Source organism: Plasmodium malariae (assembly GCF_900090045.1).
Source record: "Plasmodium malariae genome assembly, chromosome: 12".
Lineage (NCBI taxonomy): Eukaryota > Apicomplexa > Aconoidasida > Haemosporida > Plasmodiidae > Plasmodium > Plasmodium malariae.
In genome coordinates, this window is record NC_041786.1 from 3,035,467 (window position 1) to 3,061,955 (window position 26,489).

Genomic DNA, 26,489 nt, shown 5'->3' on the forward strand with positions numbered 1-26,489 from the left:
TTTTTGTTTTTTTTTTTTTTTTTTTTTTTTTTGTGGCACTATGTGCTTCTCGGGTATTTTGCGCCTATTGCATTTTTTTGTTCCTTTTGATACGTTGTCATTTTGCAATTTTGTACTTTTTAATAAATTTTGCCTACTGCTTTCTTGCATTTTTTTGAACTTTCAACTTTCAGAATTTTCGAAAAAATTAAAAAAATTCTTTAAATAGGTACGTACATATATATGTCTTCACGTGCGTATGTGTAAACATTTGGGCACCTTTTTAAATAAATATCAAGAAGCAAGATATGCATGCCTTTTCGTATACATTTTTTTTTTTTTTTTATACGTGTACGTCAGAATACCACGAATTTTTTTAAAAATACATGTGTACGCATAGGCAGATATATACATTTATAATTATATGCATGTACTTGTACATAAATATATTTTTAATTGCAAAACTAATGTCATTTTACGTACACAAATGCAATGAAATACAAGAACGATAAAAGAATTTGCTAAAATAAGTAAGTCTTATTATTTGGCGTACACTAATTTTAATCTTCAAATAGCACAGGAGGTAAAATGACACATGGACGGAATTTTCATTATTAAAGAAAAAAGCTTTATCGAAAGCTATGAGAAAATATTTAACGAACATTTAAAATGTGAACCTAAGGAAAAAAAAGAAAAAATAAATAAAATGAAATGAAATAAATTCGAATGAAATAAGCTGAAATGAAATAAGTTCGAATGAAATAATCCGAAACGAAATAAATTGAAATGAAATAAGTTCGCATGAAATTAAGTGAATTGAAATAAAATATTATAAAAAGATGGATGCTCTTGAGAATGAAATGCTATTATTTTCACCCAATATAACGGAAATAAATTATGGAATTTTCGACTTGTGGAATAGAGGATATAATGGTAACCAAAAAAGATAGATATTGATTGAAGTGTGAGGAATTGAAAGAGAGAGAGATGTAGATGAAAAAGGAAAAGAAAAGAAAAATAAGGCACGGAAACGTACTAAAATACGAAAAAGTAAAAAAAAAAAAAAGCCTATGTGGTATGAAAATGCTGTAAAATTCAAATAATGAGCTAATGAAACAAAAAAGAAAAGAAAAAAAAAAAAAAGAAAAAGGTCAAAATGTAAAAAGATGGTGAAGAGGGTCATATAATGAAACACTCTTTACCATTACATGCGCACATTTACTTTTCCACGTTTTCCCCTTGTTCAGAATACGAAGTGCTGTACCTACTACAAAACAGTCTTTATTCCAATTTGATACGAATAAAGAATGAGAAGTATAGAAGCTATGTGGAACAATATTTGAAGGATATAAGAAACAAAGAAAAGAATGGTGATACTAATATAGAGGATGAAAAAGAGACAATAAGAAGAAAGCTGTCTAAAGACAATGTTTTTTTTGAAAAACATAATTTAATGAATATGAGTAATATAGATAATAGGGGCAATGGATATTTAGGCGGTAATGTTCTTTTCCACCGTTTTTTGTGCATGTATGTACAACAACAGTTTTATGTTTTTAATATTTTGGCATATCATTTAACAAATTTAGATTTACGCTTTTCTAATTTTCATGTTCCGATCAATAAAAATAAAGCTCAGAAATTAATAAGAATATATTTTAATATTGATTTCAATTTAGAGAAGGAAATAATAAAATGTAAGAGTATTAATAATGTAGCAAAATACACGAATGAATTGGTAAAAATTACGAATATTAACAAATCATCAGTAAGAAAACAATTAGAAAACATAAAAAATGTGTGGAAATACATATTAAGTACATATGAAGATAGAAATGTAAACATGCGCACAATGCACAAAAAGAGAAAGATAAGTATAAAGAGAATTGTTAAATTTATTAAAACCTATTTTCAACTTTACAAATTTTTTATTAAAAAAGGAGAATCTGTTAAAATAAATACGAATGATGATCCTAACCGTAACAATAGATCATTTCTATTTAATAATAAAAAGAAAAAACGAAAAGGAAAAGGAAAGAAAAAAGGAAAAAGCAATACGAATTCAAAAAATGAATATGTTCAACATAATATAATCAAAATTTTAGAAAATATGTTAGGTATTTATTTAGCAAAAAGATATTTTCGCTTATACTGGATTATGGTATACCATATAGAAGTACCTAAAAAGATTAATATTGCTTATCCTTATTTTAATAATATTATTTTATTATTATTAGAAAAGCTACAAATTAACGATTTTATGTTGCCAAAGGAATATATAAATATAAGTAAAAACATATATAGCACATATAAAAGCAATAAGAAAATGGACAGACTAAAAAGTAAGTTGTACTCCCTGGCGGATATTGACAGCTCCTTAAGAAGCAGTGCTCTGATTAGGCTTAAGTGCATCCTGAATCTTTTATGCTGCTTTAGAAATGTAAGCGGAGAGGATAATATTGCATTATGATGCCATTGTGTGAGTGTGTTGTTGCACTATTGCATCACTGTATTATTGCGTCATTGCATTATTGTATTATTATATTATTGCGCCATTGTATTACTTCGCCATTGCATTATTGCGCGGATGCTTGAGCACATTTGGCTACGCCCATCTATGTACAAATAGATGTAACCGTTCGCATACATATAAATATATATATATACACATATACCCCGTACAAGTGTAGGGTATATGATGAAAAATAAGGTATACATGTTGAACTTCAATCCGAACACATTAGACAAGCGAAAGTGTGTAAAACATCATCATATATATTATAATGCTATGTGTTTTTTTTTTTTTTTTTTTTTTTTCAGTCTTACGAGCTAACGAAGCTTTTGTTAATTTTTTATGAATTACAAAAATATGAGCCCTTTATTAATGAGAAAACATTTATAAAACAGAACATTGGAAACAACGACTTCGTAAATAGGATTATGGGCTTTATAAAGTAATGCTAAATGACTATGTTAACAATGTATTAGAATTTTACACCTGTTTATGTTAAAGGCATATACCTCGTCATTAACATAAAAGTGCGCTTTTACGAAACGGACAATCCCTATATATAAATAATATATGTCAAGAAAGAAATTATAACGTTTGTTTGATTTTCCGCCCAGTGTTCTTTGATTGCATCATTATGTTGAAGCATGTTTATTAATAATACCTGCATTTAATGGTACCATTCTAATGTGCCATTTTTATTATACTTTTCCTCCTTTATAGGGATGCAGAGAATTTTTCCAAAAGAAAAAAGGCAGAATATGAAAATCAATTGGGGATTGAAGAACCAAATAATTTTTAAAAATTCGTCAAAAAGGGTGTAACACACATATGGGGGCATGCACATATGCATATGTATGTCTATATGTATGCGTATATAAAATGTATTTACGCACATTTATACACATACGTTTACCGAAACAGAAGCTCATGAAGATTCGAGCAATTAAGGAAGAACTAACTCCCTTTTTAGTTGTCGGTTTTATTTGATTACACTTATTCTCCCAGAAAATAATATCTGGTTAACTTTTTAGCTTCATTTTTATCTATTAAGAATTTTTTAGTATTTTATTTTTTTATTTATTTTTTTTTATCTTTTCAGCTTTTACGGGGATCTGTCGTAATATAGCCAACATTGTGTACACGACATGTGACGTAAAGGAAGCGTGAAATTTATCTCCCATGAAAATTTTCCTTTTTATCTTTTTTCATACTTTCATATATGTAGTTTTTTTTTTATGGGAAGAAGTAGTAAAATAAAATATGTTTTTAAAGAGAAGTTAAAGAGAAGTGTATGAAGTTAGCGATGTGTATGCGTAAAATTTTTTTGTTTTCTGTTGCTTCCATTTTTTTTTTATTTTTTTTTAATTTTTTTTTTTATTTTCGTACACTTTTTTCTTTTCTTTTTTTTTTCCGTTTCGTTTCATTTTGTTTCTTTTTTTTTTTTGCAATTTTTTTTTTTAAAATGCATTGTGTTAATAATATGCATAAAAAAGAAGAAAATGCAAAAACAAAACGGTAAAACGGTATGGTAGTGTCATTGTAGTGAAATAGAAGTAAAATAACAGTAAATTTACAGCAAAATGAAAGTAACATTGCAGTATAAAATGGTAGCTCGACAAATCGTGCTCATACACAGTTGACGTTGCACACATGCCACTTAAAGACTTCTTTAATTATAAAGAATATATGTGCCTACGTTTATTGAATTATCCTTTGCAATTTTGTTGTACTTTTTTTCACGTGCTCCAGTTCCATGTAAATAATCCATAATACGAATACAAGGAACGGGTTATAATGCGAAGGTGTATGCGATTTGTGCAGCGTTACTTTATGTAATTATCCATCCACCTATTAGCTTAAACATCCATTTATTATCTATCTCCTTATATATATATATATATATATATATATTTTAATTTTTATATATTTTTTTTTCCTTTCCACTTACCTAATTTACTTATCATCATCGTCGTCGTCTTCTTCCTCTTCCTCTTCCTCTTCGTCCTCGGCTTCTTCCTCTTCGTCATCGTCGTCTTCAGCTACGTATTCCTCTTCATCATCATCATCATCGTCATCAGCAACATACTCCTCTTCATCAGACTCAGATAACTCATCACCAAAGTCCTGTTTCTTATCAGTTACATTTGCATCATCTTGAATATTAATATTTTTACTTTTTAAAAATTCAAGCAAGGGTATATATTCACTTTTGTCTATATTAGTATACTCATAGCTTATTCCTCTTTTATGTTTTATAATAAGAGAAAAAAAACGATGCTGATTAATATTTCCAGTTCTCTGAAAACTTAAAGTAACAATATCTTCAAACGAAATTAAAATGACTGGTTTGACAATGAAGAGAAAATACTTATTTAATGGGTATAGTTGTCCACTGGCTGCTCTATAACTACATGTAATACCATGTTCATTTTTGGCAGTTCTATAATCCCCTGGAATGATAGCATTTTTTTTCACTAGTGAAGTAAAAAGTCTTGTAACAACATCGTAAGCTTTTCCTGAAATGGTTTTTTCAAGTTTATATTTTTTGATATCTTCATCATTTGCATTTATATCTAGATCCATATCATCATCACTGTTAAGTTGAATAAGTATAAATGGATATTCAGTTTGGCCTTGTTTCATTTTGTTATTTAGACTGAATATTAAAACATATTGATTTGAATTACTCTTTGGAACTAGTAACATCTTATTAATATTAGTATATTGAATAGTAAAATCATAAGACTTCCCATGTAATTTAAAGCTTCTAGCATACATTTCAACTTCATATCTCCCTCTTGGTACTAAAAGAGGAATATTAGATAAGGATGCAATACATTCACTTTTTGAGTCACTCATATTAACTTTTTCTAATAAATCATTTTTTAAATTCTGGAAATTTTGATTTTCATCATTTTCATGTGGATAATAAAAACGTATTTCTGACAACATATCTTCATTTGTTCTTTTATTTTCATCATTTTTTAATTCCATAGCAATATCTGTTTTTATTTGCACATTTAACTGATTAATATTATTAGTTGGAATACTGAATGCATATTTTTTGTCTATATCAAATGTTAAATGAGCATTCTCTAAATTAAATTCACCCCAATTCCATCCTTTTGTGGCTAGTTTTCGGCTAACTAATCTGACATTAAAATATTTCTGAAAATGTTGTGTTATTTCAGTAGTATTTCTATCTGGGAAACCATCAAAATATATAATTAAATTATCTTTATTTTCTTTGAATTTTAAATGTAATCTGTTATTATTGTAACTTGTCTTGATCCATTCCGCTTCACTAATATCACTACATTTGTATTGATACACATTATTTGTTTTCTTATTTTTCCATCCTAAAAATTCGTTAGACATTCTAAAGGACCCGTAATCACAACCCCCAAATCCCCTAATGTTACCAACTGATATTACGGGATTGCTACTGCTTGAACTGCTCTGGGCATTTTCTCCCATATTTCAGTCAACTAAGCAAAAAAAAAAAAATAAGCAAGTGCTAATTTTACTAGACCAAGATAGATCAAGCTAATGCTACAAAAAAAAGAGTGTTCTCTCTTCGTTTGGATATACTCTTTTTAAATAAAAAAAAAAACTTATCGCGAATGTAGGGAAGGTCTGAACCCGTGCCTCTACACGTCTGTCACTCTGTCACTACACCTGCCTCTTTCCCTTTATTTAAAAAAAAAAATCCCTTCACAAATGCGTAAGCTACAAATGTATGTAAATTACCTCTATATGTGCTCCCCTCTTGGGAACTGTGAATTTTCCACATAAATCAAAAGATGTAGGAAATACCAATTTTCGGAAAAAAAAAAAAAAAAAGTTTCAATCTACGAGCATTCTGGAATATATTTTAAATGAATGCTCGTAAATGTTTACCTAATATATTTTCATGTACATACTGTGTTTATGTATACATATATATAGGTTCATATATATCAATATGTACATATGAATACGTACATATATATATATTCATTTAAATGTTCGCGTAGCGGTGCTTGTATATAAGCATGTACGTATTTATACACGCCCGTATGGCCTTCTATACTTCGTAAGGTACCAACATTTGACCTTTTAAATAAATCCTTAAAATTGCAACTGTAAATCACTATCACTTTATGAGTTAAATTCTTCTATTTCTGGAAAATAAGGTAATTTCGGATGCTTCACTAATTCTCTGTATAATTTTATAATTTTATTTTTTGCTATTTTTCTTTCTTAACTTTGCTTTTACCCATTTAACGGGAAACATCGATAGGCTAGCGTCAGCATAAAAAGAGTAAAGGTGTATCCGAAAAGGGAAATAAAAAAAAAATATAACAAAAACGAAAAATAAATGCGAGACCAGTACCTATGAAAGATATGATAATAATCAAGCCCAGAAACATTTATATGCATAATCGAAATATGAAGTATAATAAGAATGAAAAAAAATTAAATGACTTTAAAAAGATTAAGCACGATAAATCAGGAGTGGAATTAAAAAAAAAAAAAAAAAAAAAAAAAAAAAAAAAAAAAAGAGAAACAATAAAGGTATAAAAAAGCGCGAAGATGAAAATAAGAGAAAGCGGAAGGAGCAAAAGCTATATATTGTGCGGTTCGAGCCTATATGAAATATTCATATATATATAAAAAAGTATGAACACTTAGAAGTATGCCATTAAAAATAACAGCATACACTAGATAAAAAAAAAAAAAAAAAAAAAAAATGGTAATATAACTGGAAGAAAAAGGAAGAAGAAGAAAATATCTCAAAAATGGTTTATGAAAAGAACATACGGAAATAAAATTGAAAAAAAACATCTCTGTGTGTATATACATAATATAGTATATAACTTAAAGTATTCACGACTGATATTTTTTGTATAGCTGGTAATCATATTTAACCCTATCCACTCCTATATAAACAAGAACTTTTTCGATTAATGTATTAACATGCAAAATGAATGTGAAGAGCCAAATTCTATTACTTAAATTTGTGAGTAAATGACATAGAACATGTGAATAAATATGTACGCACAAATGTGTATATGTATGTTTATGTATAAGTAAATGTATGTGTATGTATGTGTATGTATGTGTATGTATGTGTATGTATGTGTATGTATGTGTATGTATGTGTATGTATGTGTATGTATGTGTATGTACGTGTATGTATGTGTATGTATGGGTATGCATATGTATGCATATGTATGTGTATGCATATGTATGCATATGTATGCATATGTATGTGTATGTATATGTATGTCCTTAAATGAGCCCACCTTTTTGTTATTGCTTTAATTTCATTTCTGGGTTATAATCAATTTAGTGTAACCAGAAATGAAAGCACGCAACTGCAAAACTTTTGAGAGCCATTTCTTCTAAAATATAGCTCATTTTACATACAAAACAACTTGGTGAATGAATAAAATAAAAAGAAAAAAGTTGTCTAGAGAAGAAAAGAGTTAATCCCTTCTTATTTTCATCTTTCTTATTTTCTATTTTATGTTGAGCACCTATATGAAATACCCCTTTACTTATATACACATATGCGCACATATTGTATACATACATAAGTGCACATTTTTATGAGACTGCAGCAGAGAGCAACATCGTATTTTTTATATCTCCTTTTACCCACATATCCACAAAAAAAAAAAAAAAAAAAAGAAAAAAGAAAAGTGGCCATTAATTATTTAATAACAAATCATACGTTAATTAGTTTCAGGAAAAGAAAAATATAACACATAATAAATGAGTAATAAATAAATAATAAAAGATAGACAAGAAATATATAAATAAAACAATATGACATGCATAATATAGAATAACGTACCATATTTCTGAGGCCGCGAACACTTGATAACTCAAAGAAAAAAAAAAAAATAAATAAAAAAAAAAATAAATAAAAAAAAAAAATAAGGGCACATATATTAAGGGAGGAGGCCTTATGAACGTATAGACTTATACCTACGTACTTATCTCTATAACGTAAACATTTATAGAGAGAAGAATTATGAGTAAAGAAAATTTTAATTCTTTTGTAATACGGCATGTGGTATAGGTATAAATGTAGGAAGTTAAAATTACGGTTCAAGATGTATGTATTATAACATGGATGTAAGTCTTATAGTATGCACGTAATATTATAGTATGCACGTAATATTATAGTATGCACGTAATATTATAGTATGCACGTAATATTATAGTATGCACGTAATATTATAGTATGCACGTAAGTATTATGGCATGCACGTAAGTATTATGGCATACATGTCCGTAAGTCTTTGTGTGTGAATATGCTGCTAACCCTTTTCAAAGGAACGCTTAGTTAATTTGCGTCGAAATCTCATCATAATTTGGAAATGCGCTTCATTATGCTTCCCTTCAATTAATGTATGCACAAATAAGTGTTAAAAGGATATACCAATTTAATATGGGTTATGGTGAATTTAATGCAGGTCCGTTTATCATTTATAATTATTATTTATTCTTATTTTTCTGTTGTGTTTGTAATGTAGTGTAATGTATTCTATTTTACTTACCTTTTTTTCTTTCTTTCTTTCTTTCTTTCTTTTTTTTTTTTTTGAATTATTCTTTAGATCACTTGTTCTTATACTTTTCAGCCTCGAAAATTTAGTGCGTGTTTGTTTTGTTTAACTTCGAGAAAAATATGAATGTATCTTCGAATTTTTTTTGTTTGTTCTCCCTCGTTTCTTATAGTAACGTTTTTATTTTTTAACGAAATTTTCATCTTGATCATTTAAATAAATTCCTAATTCTTTTAGGAGGTATTAGAAATATATGATATTAAAATTTTTTTTTTTTTTTTTGTTGTTAATTCTTTTCTCCATCAACGTATGCATTTTATTCTATTTCAGCTAGCTGTTCATATTTACCTTCTCCATTTGATCTTCATTTCATTTGTGCAATTTACTCCCTTTTATATCTTCTCCATTTTGTATATATTTCATTTGCCTGTATGTTAATTAGCGAAATGATTAATGTACAGAAAGACTATTTCACTCCTTTTTCATCATCTTGTGAAGTAGTACAATATGCATGTGAAAAATATCTCCTACTATAGCGCATTTCTTGTTCATATAGTTTTCTTTGTATGAAATTATTATTTAAATAGTGGTAATGAATTTCGGTCGCTTCTACAAACGTAACCTTTATCGTTGTGATAATCTTGAGCATATTTATTCTTATTTTATGACTGTCATGTCGTCATGCAATTTCAGAGCAGAAATATGTTCATCACGTCGTAACACCTACAAAAGTTGGTATATTATATTTCAGAGGGAGAAAATCCTTTTTTTTTCTTTTTTTTTGATACCTTATTTTTGCCACGATATATTGATAATCGATGAATAATTAAACATGTGCGCGGGTGTATGAACTAGTACTACTACTTCTACTGCTACTTCCACTGCTACTTCCACTGCTATTACCGCTTCTCGTATTTCTCATTCCATTACTATGTAAGCTTCCCTTTGGATGCAATAATGAAAGGTGGTATATGATTTTTAAAATATGCTGCACCTTATATCACATACCTATGTTCTTTCAGTCATGTTAATTATACATTTGTTATAGCGGTATTTTTCAAAGATAACTGTTTTTCTTTCTCTTTCGCTTTCTCCTTCTCTTTTTCTTTTCTTTTCTTTTTTTTTTTTTCCCTATTCTGCGTAACCAGACTGAAGAAGATTGCACCCTCGGGATATCAGTTAGATAAGACTCCATATTGCCACATGTTTTTGCGTCTTCTAACATTCATCAAAATTTTCCTTTATTTCCATCTATTTTCGTAAATTTTCATTTATATTATTTTTGTTTATGTGTTGATTAAATTGTGCTTATTTGCTGGGAGAAGTACGATATATAAAAATTTTAATTATATTTTTTATTTTTAATTTAATTTTTAATTTTATTTTTCTATTTATTTTTTTTTATTTCCTCCTTTTTCAGTTTTGCGGGATATTGAGTGTTCATCATTTTTGTCTCTATAATTTGATAAATTACATCTTTACGTACAATAAGCTTGGAAGAACTATTATTATGACTGATATAGAAGGGTGCACAGAATGTTATTGGGTATGCAAATACTTCCGTTGTCTTTGTTCATACGTGGTCATGTGGGTATGCGGGAATGTAAACATTTGAACAAGTATATATCTATGCATGTATGTATATAATGTATACATGTGTACATGGGTGTGTTGCTTTAACAAACACAAAAGATCAACTGCATTTGTAGAGGCTGCTTTATCTTAATACAACATGTAATCAATGTAGCGTGTGTTATGGTAAAAATTTACGACAATTTTTTGGCACAACACTCGTACTATTACCAATAATGTTATAAGAAACCTGCACATTTGTTAGAAGATCATCGTTGTACGGGCGTAATATATGATTAGACAAAATTGCAGGAATAATATTTACTGTCCGAGTAATTTCTACCCTTACAACTGTTTTTTTGTTCTACGAAATTTTTGTAATCTACTTTGTTAGAAGAAAAGTATATAGATTTTTCTTCATTGATTAGTTCGTCATATGATAAAACTTTATCATTATTAAGTGTGCAATTTTTAGAATTATATTTCATATTTTTAAAAATATTCTTTTCATTGTTTTCATATATGTAAAACTCCTCAGTAGGATACTTAAAATTAATGATGTCATTTTTGAAAATATTTGAAATTATGTTTGGAGGGTTTTTCTTTTTTTCTTTTATTATATCAAGATTTCCTTTGTCAAACATTTTTTTTTTTTTGTTTTGTTTTGTGTTATTACTAGGATATACATTTTCATCCTTCATATAATATATCGGGGTTAACTGAGTTGTTTTCTTTGTTTTCTTTTTATTCTCTGAAAATATGGTATCAAAATTTAAGTAGTATTTTCTCATATAATGATTATCAACATTTAGAGGTAGTAAGTGGACATCTCTTTTGTTTGAATAATACATACTTTTTAATTTTAAATGATTGTTTCCATCATGCATATCACTACCTTGTTTATCTCTATCATTTTCGCTTGCATTATTATTATTATTATTATTATATGTACCGTTTGCGTATTCACCAATTTCTCCCTTAACATCCAGCTCTATGTTTCTTCTCAATTTTCTTTTTCCATTCTTATCACCATATGTTTCTTTCTGTTCGCTAGTAGATATAGGTAATATTAAGTTCTCACTGTAATTTTCATTGAGTTCGTGTTTTGGCAAGTTAGATTTGTCATCATTATTTAAGTCTTCTTCACATAGTAGTTTGCCATTATGTAATGCATTCTGAGCTATTTTATGTGCATTTGCTTCATCGCAATTTTTCGTCCCTTCATCATTTGGGCAGTAGTTACTATCTTTTTGATAGCAGTTACCATCACTTTGGCAGCAGTTACCATCACTTTGGCAGCAGTTACCATCACTTTGGCAGCAGTTACCATCACTTTGGCAGCAGTTACCATCACTTTGATTGCGATTGTAATCCTTTTCTCTAATTTTTTCGTCCACTCCGTCAACCTTGTCATTTGTGCATGGATTTCTATTCCCGTCGTTATAGGAATCGTTTTCCTTTGTGCAATTTTCCATAATTGTAGTTTTATATTCCCTCTTATCCTTATTACTACAATAATTGAATATATTGAAATGTTTATCCTTATCTCTTTTCACGTTGTCTCTATGGCATTGCTTTAGTACATTAGCGTCTGTTGTACCACTGATATGTGTGTGTCTTTCCATTTTTTTCTTCTTATTCTTTATTATATTACTTCCTTCTACATGTTTAATATCATGATAACTCAATTTGTCTTTACTCCATTGCTCATTACTTAATACATTTGCATGTTCTTTTTTCTCTTCTTCTCCTGTTATTTCATGGTAAGTTAGATAGAATGTATTATTGTTCAATGATATGCCTTCACTATTATATGAAATTACTTTGTTAGATATTGCCTGCGACTGTTCCTTATCATTTACATTATTAGGGACGTTCAATAATGTACATTTAGCTAAATTGTAATCAGACAAAGAATCGGCAATATAATTATTAATTTTTTCAACTTGTCTGCTAAATAAATTGAAGCTGTTTTTCTTATTTTGACTGAATAACCTCCTCTTATTATAACGGCTATCTGAGAAGTTTTTGATTCTACTAAAAAGATGTAAGTTGTTTTGTAGTACTGTACTAGCCGAATTGCTTTTACTGTAATTATTATTGTTGTTATTATTGTTATTATTGTTGTTATTATTGTTATTATTGTTGTTATTATTGCTATTATTATTACCATTACAATTACTACTATTATTATTACCATTACAATTACTACTATTATTATTACCATTACAAGTACTACTATTATTATTACCATTACAATTACTACTATTATTATTACCATTACAATTACTACTATTATTATTACCATTACAATTACTACTATTATTATTACCATTACAATTACTACTACTATTATTATATTTTGAATGAACATTATGAACATACTCAGATTTATTCATTTTGATGAGTTCCTCTTCGCTGACCTTAATTGTACTATTGATAACATTTTCATTGTGAATGAGATTAGAAATGGCGTTTTCTTCCCTTTTTCGAGGGTTAATGCTTATTTCATTTTTTTCAATTAATGAACTGTTCACCTTTTCATTATTCGTTTTTTCAATGTCAACTATTTTTGCTTCTTGGTTGATCATGTTTTCTATTTTTATAGTATCAACAAGTTTGTCCTTCTTAACCTTCTTAACAATACATGTATCTTTTTTTTTTAAATTTAAATCGGAATCACTGTGTAAGTTCAACTTAGAATTGCCACACAGATTTGGTATAGCCACGTATTTGTATGGTTCATTACCTGTATTTTTATCGTTACTACTACTGCTGCTGCATTTTTGATTGCTACATTTTTCATCTCCTTTATTTGGTTGTATATGCTCATGTTCAAGACTTGTAATGGCAGAACATTCATCCAGTTTCTCGGAAGAAATTTTATTAACCGGGTTCGTGCAGTAGTTACTGCTGCTGTTGTTGTTGTTATTGCTATTGCTGTTATTTATGTTGGCGTTTCCTTTATTGCTCTTGTGCATGCTTGTGCAAACGCCTTTTTTTTCCCCCTCTATCGCTTCTTCTCCTTCGAGTGCCTGGGTAATTAGCTCTCCTTTTTGCTCTTGTGCGGAAATTGTTACCCCATATAGATACTTCTTACTGTATTCTTTTTTACTGCATATTTTTGTGCATTCATTTTTTGGAAAATTGGTAGTAAGTGCTTTATAATTCTGAACATTAGATGATGAGAGCGCATTATAATTAGTAACAGTATTCACATCGATATACTCTGATGTTCCCCTTCTGTATGAACAGTAATCATTTGCATACATAAAGTTAATGTTCTTGTAATTGCTGGCAGCAGAGCTGATTATATTTCCAGGTATAACATACGAAAATTCTTGTTTGGAATCATTCTTTTCGTTATATGAGTACCCAATGTACACTCCTTTATCATCATAGTAATAGTATTTGAACTGTTGAACATTATTAGGATTATCTTGTTTAATAGCAGATGTTATGTCGTTGTGGGGAATATACCTTTTATTTATAATTAGATTGTTATTGTTTAATAACGCACTTTTTGACTCACTAACACCATTCGCGCTAATCACGCTATTCGTACTGTTTGCGCTATTCGCACAGTTTATATTATGCGCGTACTTCACCCTGTACACATCGTTATCCTTACTTGTATGAACAACGTCATAGTTTTCATAATTTTTTAAGAGTGCATCAGAAAAATCGTTAGCTAAATTAATATGTTTATTTTTTAAGAAGTAACAATTTTCGAGTGAGTTATTATTTCTGATATGTAAAATATTGTCTTTACCAGGTTTCATGGGGCTGCTTTTTTCAGTGTACATATTGTTACTGCTATTACGATTACTATTAGAGTTGCTTTTACAATTGCTATTTCTGCTATTATTGTTATTACCGTTGTTACTGCTATTACTGCTATTATTGTTATTACCGTTGTTACTGCTATTACTGCTATTATTGTTATTACCGTTGTTACTGCTATTACTGCTATTATTGTTATTACCGTTGTTACTGCTATTACTGCTATTATTGTTATTACCTTTGTTACTGCTATTACTGCTGTTATTGTTAACCTCAGCGCTGCTTTTGTTATTGCTCTTCATGTAAGTGTTAATGTTAGTGGTACTGCTATCACTGTTGTGAGTTATGTTATTGTTATTTTTAATTGCGTACAAATCGTATACGCCATTATATTCTCTAGCTAAACAAGTAGAAGAGATGTTGTTGTACGTCTCAAGGAGCATATATTTATTATCGATATACTTCGTTTCATTAGACTTACCACATTCAGAATAGTCACTCTTGTTATACCTACTGTTTATGTACATATTGTCAATAAGTTTACCATCGCAATATATTCTATCAACATAATTTTTATTAGCTTGTTCATTTTCTTTAATAATTCTTTCTATATACTTGCTATCCTCATAAGGTTTATTCATCTTTTCTTTGATTGCACTTGTTTGTTTGTTTTTCTTGTCCCGTAATATGTTCTTTTCAGAGATAATTTGTTCCTTTCGATTATTCGTTTCGTAAATGTTATTTTGATATGTAAGTATAATATCTTCATAGATTCGATTTTTGTCTGTGTTACCTGGATCCTCCTTGTAATGTTTTAATTGGTTGTAAATCAGTCCTTTATTATCATATATATATAAATTTTTATTGTGATAGTTGCTTTTCGTTATATTCGAATTGTGCTCGTACAGGTGATACATTCTTCCTTTATCGTAAATAATGCTAGATCCTGTATTGGTTTTATTGGATGTATTGGTTATACTGGTTATATTGGTTTTATTGGATGTATTGATTACATTGGTTTTATTGGATGTATTGGTTATATTGGTTTTATTGGTTACATTGGTTTTATTGGCTATACTAGTTGTACTGGTTATATTGGTTTTATTGGTTACATTGGTTTTATTGGTTACATTGGTTTTATTGGTTACATTGGTTATATTGGTTGTGGTGGTATTGACACTGTTGTGTCTTTGACCACTGCTAAGGTGCGTAGTGCTGCTAATGTCGAAGTTGGAGGGGTTGATAATGTCGAAGTTGGAGGGGTTGATAATGTCGAAGTTGGAGGGGTTGATAATGTCGAAGTTGGAGGGGTTGATAATGTCAAAGTTCGTGGGGTATTTAACATCATAGTTGGTAGGACTCTTAATATCTAACTTGGCTGTGCCCCTATTTAGATACGTGGAAGGACCGTTACTTACGTTACTGGAAGTAACACTCGTATCTCCGTTGTTTGTGAAAGCTAGTTTCTTATATAAGTTGTAATACAAAATGTTGTTATTCGAATAAACAGGATAAGCGACGGTTGAAGAAATAGGAAAATTCATTTTTCTACTATTTATGTATGATATTTCTAATTTTTTCTTAGCTGTATCAGCTAACCATTCGTGGTTAATAACTTCATGAAGAGATAATCGATTTACAGGATTGATGTTAAGCATACCTGATAATAAATTTCTGGCATTCATAGAAATTTTATTAATTCTATTTTTGGGGAAAACAATTTTATTTTTTACGATTTCGTTATATGCTTCTTTAATATCTTTTTCCTCATTATCAAATGGGAGTAAACCAAATAACATAGCATACAATATAATACCTAGACTCCATATATCTGCTTTTTGACCGTCATATCCTTTTTTATTGTTACATCCTAATACTTCAGGTGCAGCATAACTTAACGTACCAACAATATCATAATGTAATTTATTTTTTTCATTGAAACAACAAGCCCCAAAATCTCCAATTTTCAATTCATATTCTGAACATGAAGGTAGCTTACCTATTCTAATTAATGTTTTCTCTTTTTGATTCAATTGCTTTTTACATAAAAAAATATTTTCAGGTTTTAAGTCTCTATGTGCTATGTTATTTTCGTGCATGTACTTGAGTCCTTCAACAATTTTTCTAAAAAAGTACTGCGCACTTAACTCCTCCAAATGCAGCTTCTGCGGATTGGGTAAAGTTGATTGGTCGTGTGTGAAACATTGAGGCGTAGTCAGTGCAGGTAAAGGCATATATATATATATATGCACAAACATACACATACATACACATACATACACATACATACACATGTGCAAAACTCTCCTTATTACATTTCTAACGTAGGATATTAAGTCTCCCCCGTCACAGTACTCCATTATCTGAATAATCTTCTCTTTTGTTTCAAGAATGTTTATTGTTTTTACAACATATGGATGATTCATTTTACAAGAAACTTTTATCTCCTCCTTTAATTTTTTATATAGTCCTAAATCCCCTTGTACCGTAGATTTATCAATAGCTTTTGCAGCTACGAGTGTGTCTGTATTTCGCGCAATACATCATTTATGGGTATATTGAAAATTTATAGAGCGCAGCGCGAACACGAGCATATGTGCGCTGATACATATACACATACTTTTAGGAATATATATATACGTGTATATTCACATAGGCATATATATATATGCGTATAATCATATAAGAATATATATATAAACGCATATGTACATATAGAAATATATATATAAACGTATATATACATATAGAAATATATATATATACGCATATATGCATATAGGAATATATGCATATTTTTATATATAGATACATATATGCTTGTACTGAAACATGAACGCAAGCGCAAATGAAAGTGCAAGTGTAAGAGTGAACCTGTGGTCTTGTCTAAGGCTAGGTGGACTTGTCCGACAGAACCTGTGTTTATTTTTTCCAAAATAATATAATTCTTCATGTGGTAGTACTGTAAAGAATCACACAGTTTCTTCTTCGAATATCTCGCTTGTATTTTTTTCCCGCTAGAAATTAACACATTAAATAGTTGTTGTCCTTTAGCTAGACCTCTAGACATAACATTGTCAATGTGTTCCCCCCACTGCAAATATTCTGTTTTTTTAACTTAAAAAAAAAAAAAAATATTTGTAAAATGTGAGTATAATTTGAATGAGACGTTATACGATTCATAGCCATTGTTCTTGCATAGTCACTGTGACTGTATTGTTATTTCAATTATTTTTTTTTTTTTTTGAGCGACTGTTTCTGCTTCCGCTTCCAGCTTTTGTTATACTTTATTCTACGTTACCTTATTTTGTTTTATTTTTTATGTTTTATTTATTATTATTTTTTTTACCTGCTATGAAGTCTATAAGACTTCTCATTTGAGGAATTGACGAATGGTAGAGCTTTAAAAACTGGGAATACAATTACAAAATATGAATAATTTTAAAAGAATGATCAATGAAAATGAAAAAAAAAAAAAAAAAAAAAAAAAGGAGAGAAAGATAACTATCTATCTAGATAGATAAAGGGAGAGCAACTGGTAGAGAGAAAAACGTATTAAAAATGATGTACACATTTGCTACAGTAATGGAAGGTTGTAAATATCTTTCGTCCCAAAGAATTATTATAAAATATAGGAGTTTTAAAAAAGTAAAATTAATTTATTTCCATCCTTTTTAATCTAACCTGCCAAATAAGAAAGACATTTTCTGTCAGTTCTAAATCTGCGTCTGTTATTGATTCGACTTGAGGAATCGATCGAAGTTCCCTGTCCCATTCATTTCTCCATTTGGCATTCGTCAGCATCATAAAATAAAAAAGTTAAACGGATAAGCGCATACACAGACAAACAAGCAAATAAACATACACACAAATACACAAAAAGGGAGAGAAAAAAAAGCTAGTTAGGAAAAAAAAAAAAAAAAGAGATAGTCAAATACGAGGAAAAGTTAACAAAAATATAAATTGAGGGAAGATGCAAATATATACAAAGATAGGTACAAATTGGCCAAAACAAATGTTAACAACAGTGAGAAAAACAAAAAAAATAAAATAAAAGGAAACAAAGAAAAACAAAATAAGACTAAGCAAGACAAAACAAAATAAGACTAAGCAAGACAAAACAAAATAAGACTGAACAAAACTAAACAAAATAAGACTGAACAAAACTAAACAAAATAAGACTGAACAAAACTAAACAAAATAAGACTGAACAAAACTAAACAAAATAAGACTGAACAAAACTAAACAAAATAAGACTGAACAAAACTAAACAAAATAAGACTGAAATAAACAAAACAAAATAAAGCCGAATGTAATAAAAACGCCTATAAATATACCCTCATATAGAAAATAAAATATTTGTGGATATGTCCTAACTATGTCTCATTTTTAATTATGAAAATTGTTTGAAAGGCAAAAAAAAAAAAAAAAAAAAAAAAAAATTTTCAATGAATATTATAAACAACATTTTAAGCAAAATAAAAAAATAATAATCCTACTTACAACAATGATATAATATAAGAATAAAACAAAAATAGACAAATGTTACATGTTTGCAGAAATGTAAACAATGCAGTTTATGACAACTTATGATTTAATTAAATGTTATGTGAAACTACTCTGGGTTTCAAATTTTAATTTCTTTTACGAAAATTAGAAGAATATTGAACATACATGTAACTCTTTTTTGGTACTTCCAAGTTTGGAAAACGAAAGAAAAAAGAACTAAAAATGAAATAGAAAAATAAACTAAACAAGGAACAAATAAAGGAACAAAAAAGATGAGTAGTACATGGTCTCTTTTTAAAGAGCTCAGAACATTCTTAATGGTGTGTGTACATTTTTTTTTTATCCTTTTGAAGAGTATGCAGTCATTTTTTTTGGATTTTGTATTGACAGAAAAAAACAAAGCAAAGCATGGCAAAAAAAAACAAAGATAAACAAAAATAAAGATAAGCAAAAATATTCCAAGATAAAATAAAGAATGGTTCATGAAAATGTGTACTTTATTTTATTTTCCTTAATACAAAATAGTAAAAGAAAAAAGAAAATTAGTTGTGCACATGCGTATTATTTATTATTATTTTTTTTGTTTTTTGTTCGTTTGTAACCTTAAACGGCATTTGCATAGTCATGTGTGTATGTAGCTCGTGTGATAAAAACGAACTGTTATATTGCTATATATATAAGTGTTCGAATATGTAAAATAAAACAGCTGTAAAGACGATTTTAACGTTAAAAAAATAAAATAAAAATAAAAAAATATTCTTTGTATATGTAAAAACATGTCTTGTAAAGAAAAAAAAAAATTTATTTTTAGACTCATACATTTGTTATATGTTTACGAATCATAAAGAATACAACTAAAAGGTAAAAAACAGGATTAGTTGTATTTACTGAAAAGACTGAATAAAAGGTTATACAAACATAATAAAATTTTGCACAGAAAAAATGTAGCAAAATATTTTGACTTTATTTTCATAATTACGCGCTTTCTTTTTGTTCTTATTAATTCCCTTTTTTTCTTTTTTTTTTTTTTACAACTGTAAATAATTAAAGCATACATTTTTGCGTAAAAAAATATTTCAAACATAAAAAAGGAGATAGACACACTTAAAATTAAAATATTGACACAACTAGCAATATTTGAACTTGAAAACAAACTCTGACACATTTAATCTAGCGGAAATTTTATTATACCATTAAAAAAACTTGACTCATTTTTATTTATTGATGTATTTATAATGCTACTACCTTAAGTGACTCAAAAGATGTTCATATATTATTTCCTCTTCGTGGAATATAGTATATTATTTTTACTAAACCTTATGTATTTTTTAATGCACTTTTTTGCAGCTCTTAATAGGAAAGCCATTCGTGTGAGATATGATTTATTTAGTCAAGTGAACAAACAGCTGTGTGCATATTCCTATTATACATTACAAATTACAAAATATAAAATACATATTACATATATATGTTCATGATGCGCATGGGAACAAGTTGGTAACGAGGGAGCTACGCAGGAAAAGGATAAACGGGGAATACATTATTTTCACTCTCCGACAGCGCAATATATGTATACGTACATACTTACATATATACCTGCATTTATATGTGAGCGCATTAAGTTTCATCCTTCCTGGGTAACGATTACAAGACCTCATTAGACAAATATGGTAAGGAAAAAAATGTAGTAAAAGGAAGTCGTAACTACACAAAACAAGCGCACAAGACAAACGAAATGGTAGAAGGTGGCAATTTTAACATAGAAAATACGACCATGATATATGGAATAATCAGATTTAATCTCATTTTTTAAATGATACTAATTCCTTCGAATGCGATCGAAAAAGCATTCATAATGATTTAGTATGGTAAATACATTTTTAACAAAATGAAGATTTGTTTTCTATTCGAATAGTAATGTTTTCATATTTTATTCAATATACCGCTGTTTGTGTGTCATACTGTCCTTTACTTTCCCTTCTTTACCTTTCCTTTCCTGCTTCTTTTTTTTCTTTTTTTTTTTTTTTTCTTATGGTCGATTTGGCTTAAATCTCCCAATATTTTGCTAAACAGCATTACAAAAGTTTTAAATTAATTTATGTTCTTGTTCCATTTATTCCAATTAATTTTTTTTTTATATTTTTTTAAAATCATTTCAATTCGAGATACAAAGGGAACAAATGTTTTTCAAAATATTGGTATAAGAAAAAAAAAAAAAAAAAAAATTTTGTTAGCTTTGAAAATAGATACAAAAAGGGATTCAATATATGACAGTAACTCGGCTTAACCTTTTGGAATTAAATAAATGCTTACTAAATGAAATAAACATATAAGAATTTTCAATGTGTAGATATAATCCCTAATTATAACTACAACAATTTGTTATATTCACCCATCCTCTATTATTCTAACAAAATTTTCAAGAATATACGAAGATAGTATTTACTTCTAATCATACTGTACATGCATATCCATTCTATATATACAAACACAGATGCATATACATATACAAATGCGTATACACGCGTATCCTTAACAGCCACTGTAGAACTAATAAATATATATATATATGTGTGTACCCCCTTTAACCATATATTCGCTGAGGCTTCCCCATGGTACTTTTAATGTGCAACGTTCTGATGTTTTGCCAATTTTTCTTTAGGAGGGAGACTAAAAAGTTAATTGCATGCACAATATTCGATCTTAATTCTTCTTCTTTTAAATTAGCGTGACCAACAGGTACACCCATACATAAAACTTTTTTTAGTTGGAATTTAATAGATGATTTTAATTCAAGAATCTTATCATTAATTTTATCATTATGAGTAATTAAGGAAGGAAATTTTCCTGCTTTGTTTAAACCTGGACCTAGTAATTTTGGAATTTGTGGTAAAATTACCTGACTAGCTAAAAATGCATCATATTTTTTGGCTAATTTTTTGACTAATGTTTTATCTTTATTTAATTTTTTCATAGCTTCTATGTCCATGTAATCTAATTCTAACTTTTGAGCTTCTTCAACATGTACAGCATCTCCTAATATGCAAACTTTTAACTTTTTTCTTACTTCATTTGACAGTCGAACTGTACCCGAAAAACGTTTATCTCTTTGTGTGTCGTAATCTTTCAGCCCTATTTGCAGTTCAATTGTTTCCACGAATTTTCTCTTTTTTTGTCTTGTTCCTTCGAACACATCAGCAATAGCTTTTTTAAGTAAATCTTGGTTTAATTTGCTGAAAAGTGGGGTAAGGTAACGGTGAAATGTGAATGATAAAATATAAACCGTTACACAAATAGAGTGGAATATATATATATGGGATTACGGAAAAATGGGAAAAAATAAAATAAAAATAAAAGATATGAATGAAATGGAAAAAATGCAAGAAATTTATATATTATGTTCCTCATTATACTACAATTCCTCATGATTCAAAACACAAGGTCCTCAAACGAGAAGCGTTTTAAAAATGACAAATACTCGCCGATTAAAAAATATACGTAAACAAGTGTACATTTAATATATATTCAAAGGCAAAAAAATGCAACTATAATATGTTATTTTGTTTTTTCTCAAATGTAAGCATAGTGGAGCAGAGAAACAAAAAAAAATGTACATACGCAAACGTACACATATAGATGCAGCACGAACTGAATAAACTTTATAAACTATTTTTATGTACGCTTTTCATATATATGTACTGTGCTGAACAAACAGATTATTAACTCTCTTTTTAAATATATTATTACCTCATGGTGTAAATGAAATATTAAAAAATAATACGTTTTTATAATTTAAGGGAGTGTATCTTCTAGTTTTTTTTTTTTTTTTTTTTTTTTTTACAGTAAATAAAACCTCCAACGTTAACGTCTTTCAGAGTAAAAATAAAAAGCGTCAATTTAATTATGTAAAAATTAATAAGCCAGAATGTAATTATTTACATCTATCTTTTCAAAGATAATGAACGATGTACATATAATGAATAAATATAATTAATTTTGGAATTTATATGTTAATATTGAAAAAAAAATTATGTACATTATGAATTTTTACTTCAGCAATAACAAAAATATAACCTTGTATTTTTAATGAAATGTTATATATTATTATAAAAAAAAAAAAAAAAAATGAGTAAAAAAATGAAAAATTTCGTTAAAATCATTTTGTAATTTGTGCGTATTACAATATGTATATACATGTAAATATTTACATATATATATGAATATACATACATATATCTTGATATATACGCATAATAACATGAGCTAACATGTAAACATAAAAAAAATAAAGTAGGAAAAAAAAGGAGGGCACTAAAGTAAAATCAGAGAGTAAGGAGTACTCATTTTTACATCCTCCTAGTTTAAATCTTCAAATATAAACTTGGTAGTTCGTATGTTTTTATACATACATACATATGTACAATTATAAATATATTTATACATACATATGTTTATACATATGCACAATTATAAATATATTTATACATACATACGTTTATACATATGCACAATTATAAATATATTTATACATACATACGTTTATACATATGCACAATTACATACATACGTTTATACATATGCACAATTATAAATATATTTATACATACATACGTTTATACATATGCACAATTATAAATATATTTGTACATACATACGTTTATACATATATATATATATATATGTTTATATGTAAATATAGGTTATTTTAAAGAAAATGAGTATCATTTGTTATGCACAATGATCTATGTACCTAGTTACGGTGTGGCATTAAAAAAAACAAAATAAAATTAAATAAAATAAAACAAGTTAAAACTAAAATAATTTATTGGAAATCTTGTGCAAAATAATTACATGTATTTTTATGAGAATTAACCGTTCATATGTTTGTGTTAAATATTTACTATATGTATACATGTATTATGTATATTTTAACTTTTTGCCATTTATTGATATGAGATTTTCCTATATTGAAGCTTCATGAAGATGTAATTGACAATGTATCTTAGTTATTAAATATAATATATGAAAAAAAAAAAAAAAAAAAAAAAGAGAAATTATTAATAGTTAATAATATCTTAAATAATGAAAAAAGTATATGGTATAGACTTTTTTGTATTTTTTAAAGCTAATTTATTAACTCTTTTTTCACGGCATATTTTACTCTACATTTTACACCTTTTATTACATATTTTATTATATACTTTATTATACACTTTATTTTACACTTTATTTTACACTTTATTTTACATTTAACGACGCGTTTTATTATACATTTTACTGCACATTTTATTTTAAATAATAAAAAAATAGACCAGTTATAATAAGAGAACATTTATTTAAATATAGAACCAAAATGTATAAACAATGGTGAAATAATAATTATAATGTTTCATGATCATATAACCGACCATCCTTTCCTTAATAGTACAATAAGTACGACATACTGTAATGTATTTGTAATTGGATGCATTTGTACAATACGTTCAAACGAATATAAAGCAATATCTTAATAATAATAAAAAATTTTAAAATGAAAAAAAAAAGTGCATTTTTTTTTTTTTTTTTTTTTTTTTGAGTATGGGATTTCAAAGTTCTATATATGTTATAATTTTATAACATATCATATTATATTTATTAAATAACATATACCTTAATTCTTTATATTCTCTTATATAAAAAATTATTTTTCCCAATACACAATGAAATGTACATCAGTGAGTCCTTTGTGTATATATGTATAAATAACTATGTAATATGTTAGGAAATGAATAATTATGTTGAAATTTTAAATGGGTTACGGTATAAAAAAAAAAAATTGAACGAAAGTTATGTGAAAGTTATGCGAAAAATAAATCAAATAAAAAAAATAAAAAGGATGAACGGTAACATATTTTTCAACTTATGTTTTATTGTAAATTGGCAGTCGTTAATTATAACGGTGGAATAATGAATTATGATCGTACAAAAGCTACACAACCTTTTCAACAACATACAGAAGATGCCTTAAAAAAATGAACACTAACCGTATATATTTTTATAAGTACTTACTTAATATGAGTATATATATAGCATGCACATATATATAAAGGACAAATAAGTCATAAAACTTCTAATATTATTGCTCTAGCGTATATGAGATGGTAAAAATATTATATATTCCATTAAAAAAGGAAATTAAATTAAAAAAAAAAATTTTTTTTTTTCCCCCACATTTTTTATATGATTGCAAATATTGCATACAATAATTTTAAGTAAATAATTATTAAATAATTATGCACAGCGCAATGTACTGTCATTGAACAGTTCGCAAAAATGGTAGTGTTCTACATAAAAATATGTATGTGTAAATAAAATATCACAAATCAAAATTAGCCTATATAACCATAAACAGATGTTCCTTTTCACTTTTCACTTTTTTTTTTTTAATATGTTTCCTGTAATTTGTTAAAAAATTTTCTCATTATATTACGCTTATTAAAATATAGTAATTTTTTTCCTTATTTTTCTTTTTTTTTTTCTTTTTATACAATACTGTATGCACGCTTTTAAAATATATGCTATATACAGAGATCTTTAAGGGGTTTCAGCTATTCTATTAAGATTATTTTTTAAAAATTGCATTGTCCTTTACCCGCCTATATCTTCGTAATTTATAAGCAAAAAAATTTTATAATAATAATACTTACAGTACATAATTATATACAGTCCCGTTAAGCCTTTTCAACTATCTACAAACATGCAAAGACTATTTTGTAAATGTACTAACAATATTATAAAATTAAATACATGTATATACATACATTTGTACATATATGTATATATATACTTATACATAAAAAGTATAACGTGTTTTCGTAATAATTTCTTTTAATGAAAAATTCCTTTTCATCTTCTTATTGCACAAGAAACACCAAAAAAAAGGATATATATATTAAGATGAACGAATAAAAATATTGTATTCTTAAAAATCTCAAAAAAAAAAAAATTATTAACACAATAAATAAAACAAAAAGAAAAAAAAAATAGCTTTTTTATTATCATCATCATAATGGTATTAAAATAATATCTAATGGTAGAGGGTTTGGTTTACATAAATTAAAATACAATAAAAAATAAACTTTTAAAATATACTTTAATTTTTGTATACATATATTTTTTGAATTACAAGGAGTTAATATTATATATACATATATATTATATATATATATCAGAATATAATGAAATATATTATACATACATATAATTTTATCACTAATGTAGTATATCTAATACCATGTATAGCCAATTATAATTTAATATCATATAATTTATATATTAACATAAATTATAAACGTAATAAAATATTATTATAATTTATTATCGATTAAGTGAACACCCAAGCACATTGTATATAATTATATATGTGATATATAACAAGCATATTGCATATTATGTTTAAAATATTTGCTTGTATGTGTTATATATATATATATATAATATATATACACGCATTGCCTACATATATATTATTTTTTCCTTTAAATTAAGCAATTATATATATATATTATAATAAGATTAATATATAAACATGTATATGT

The 26,489-nt window shown here is 27.3% G+C and overlaps 4 protein-coding genes across 4 annotated transcripts; 1 reads left to right on the forward strand and 3 right to left on the reverse strand.

Moving 5' to 3' along the window:
- Positions 1-818: 818 nt before the first annotated feature.
- PmUG01_12075500 (conserved Plasmodium protein, unknown function) lies at positions 819-3,290 on the forward strand (the record flags this gene model as incomplete). Its single annotated transcript, XM_029007000.1, has 4 exons — positions 819-912; positions 1,227-2,419; positions 2,800-2,933; positions 3,212-3,290. The coding sequence occupies 4 exons, from the start codon at positions 819-821 to the stop codon at positions 3,288-3,290; spliced, it is 1,500 nt and encodes a 499-aa protein (XP_028863433.1).
- A 1,154-nt stretch (positions 3,291-4,444) lies between these two features.
- On the reverse strand, positions 4,445-5,968 carry FACT-S (FACT complex subunit SSRP1, putative; the record flags this gene model as incomplete). Its single annotated transcript, XM_029007001.1, has 1 exon — positions 4,445-5,968. One exon carries the CDS (start codon positions 5,966-5,968, stop codon positions 4,445-4,447), a length of 1,524 nt encoding a protein of 507 aa, XP_028863434.1.
- A 4,948-nt stretch (positions 5,969-10,916) lies between these two features.
- Positions 10,917-18,210, reverse strand: PmUG01_12075700 (serine/threonine protein kinase, putative; the record flags this gene model as incomplete). Its single annotated transcript, XM_029007002.1, has 5 exons — positions 10,917-16,568; positions 16,719-16,927; positions 17,278-17,520; positions 17,753-17,813; positions 18,088-18,210. The coding sequence occupies 5 exons, from the start codon at positions 18,208-18,210 to the stop codon at positions 10,917-10,919; spliced, it is 6,288 nt and encodes a 2,095-aa protein (XP_028863435.1).
- Positions 18,211-21,496: 3,286 nt separating this feature from the next.
- Positions 21,497-22,664, reverse strand: PmUG01_12075800 (60S ribosomal protein L1, putative; the record flags this gene model as incomplete). Its single annotated transcript, XM_029007003.1, has 2 exons — positions 21,497-22,145; positions 22,660-22,664. The coding sequence occupies 2 exons, from the start codon at positions 22,662-22,664 to the stop codon at positions 21,497-21,499; spliced, it is 654 nt and encodes a 217-aa protein (XP_028863436.1).
- Between the last annotated feature and the right edge of the window lie 3,825 nt (positions 22,665-26,489).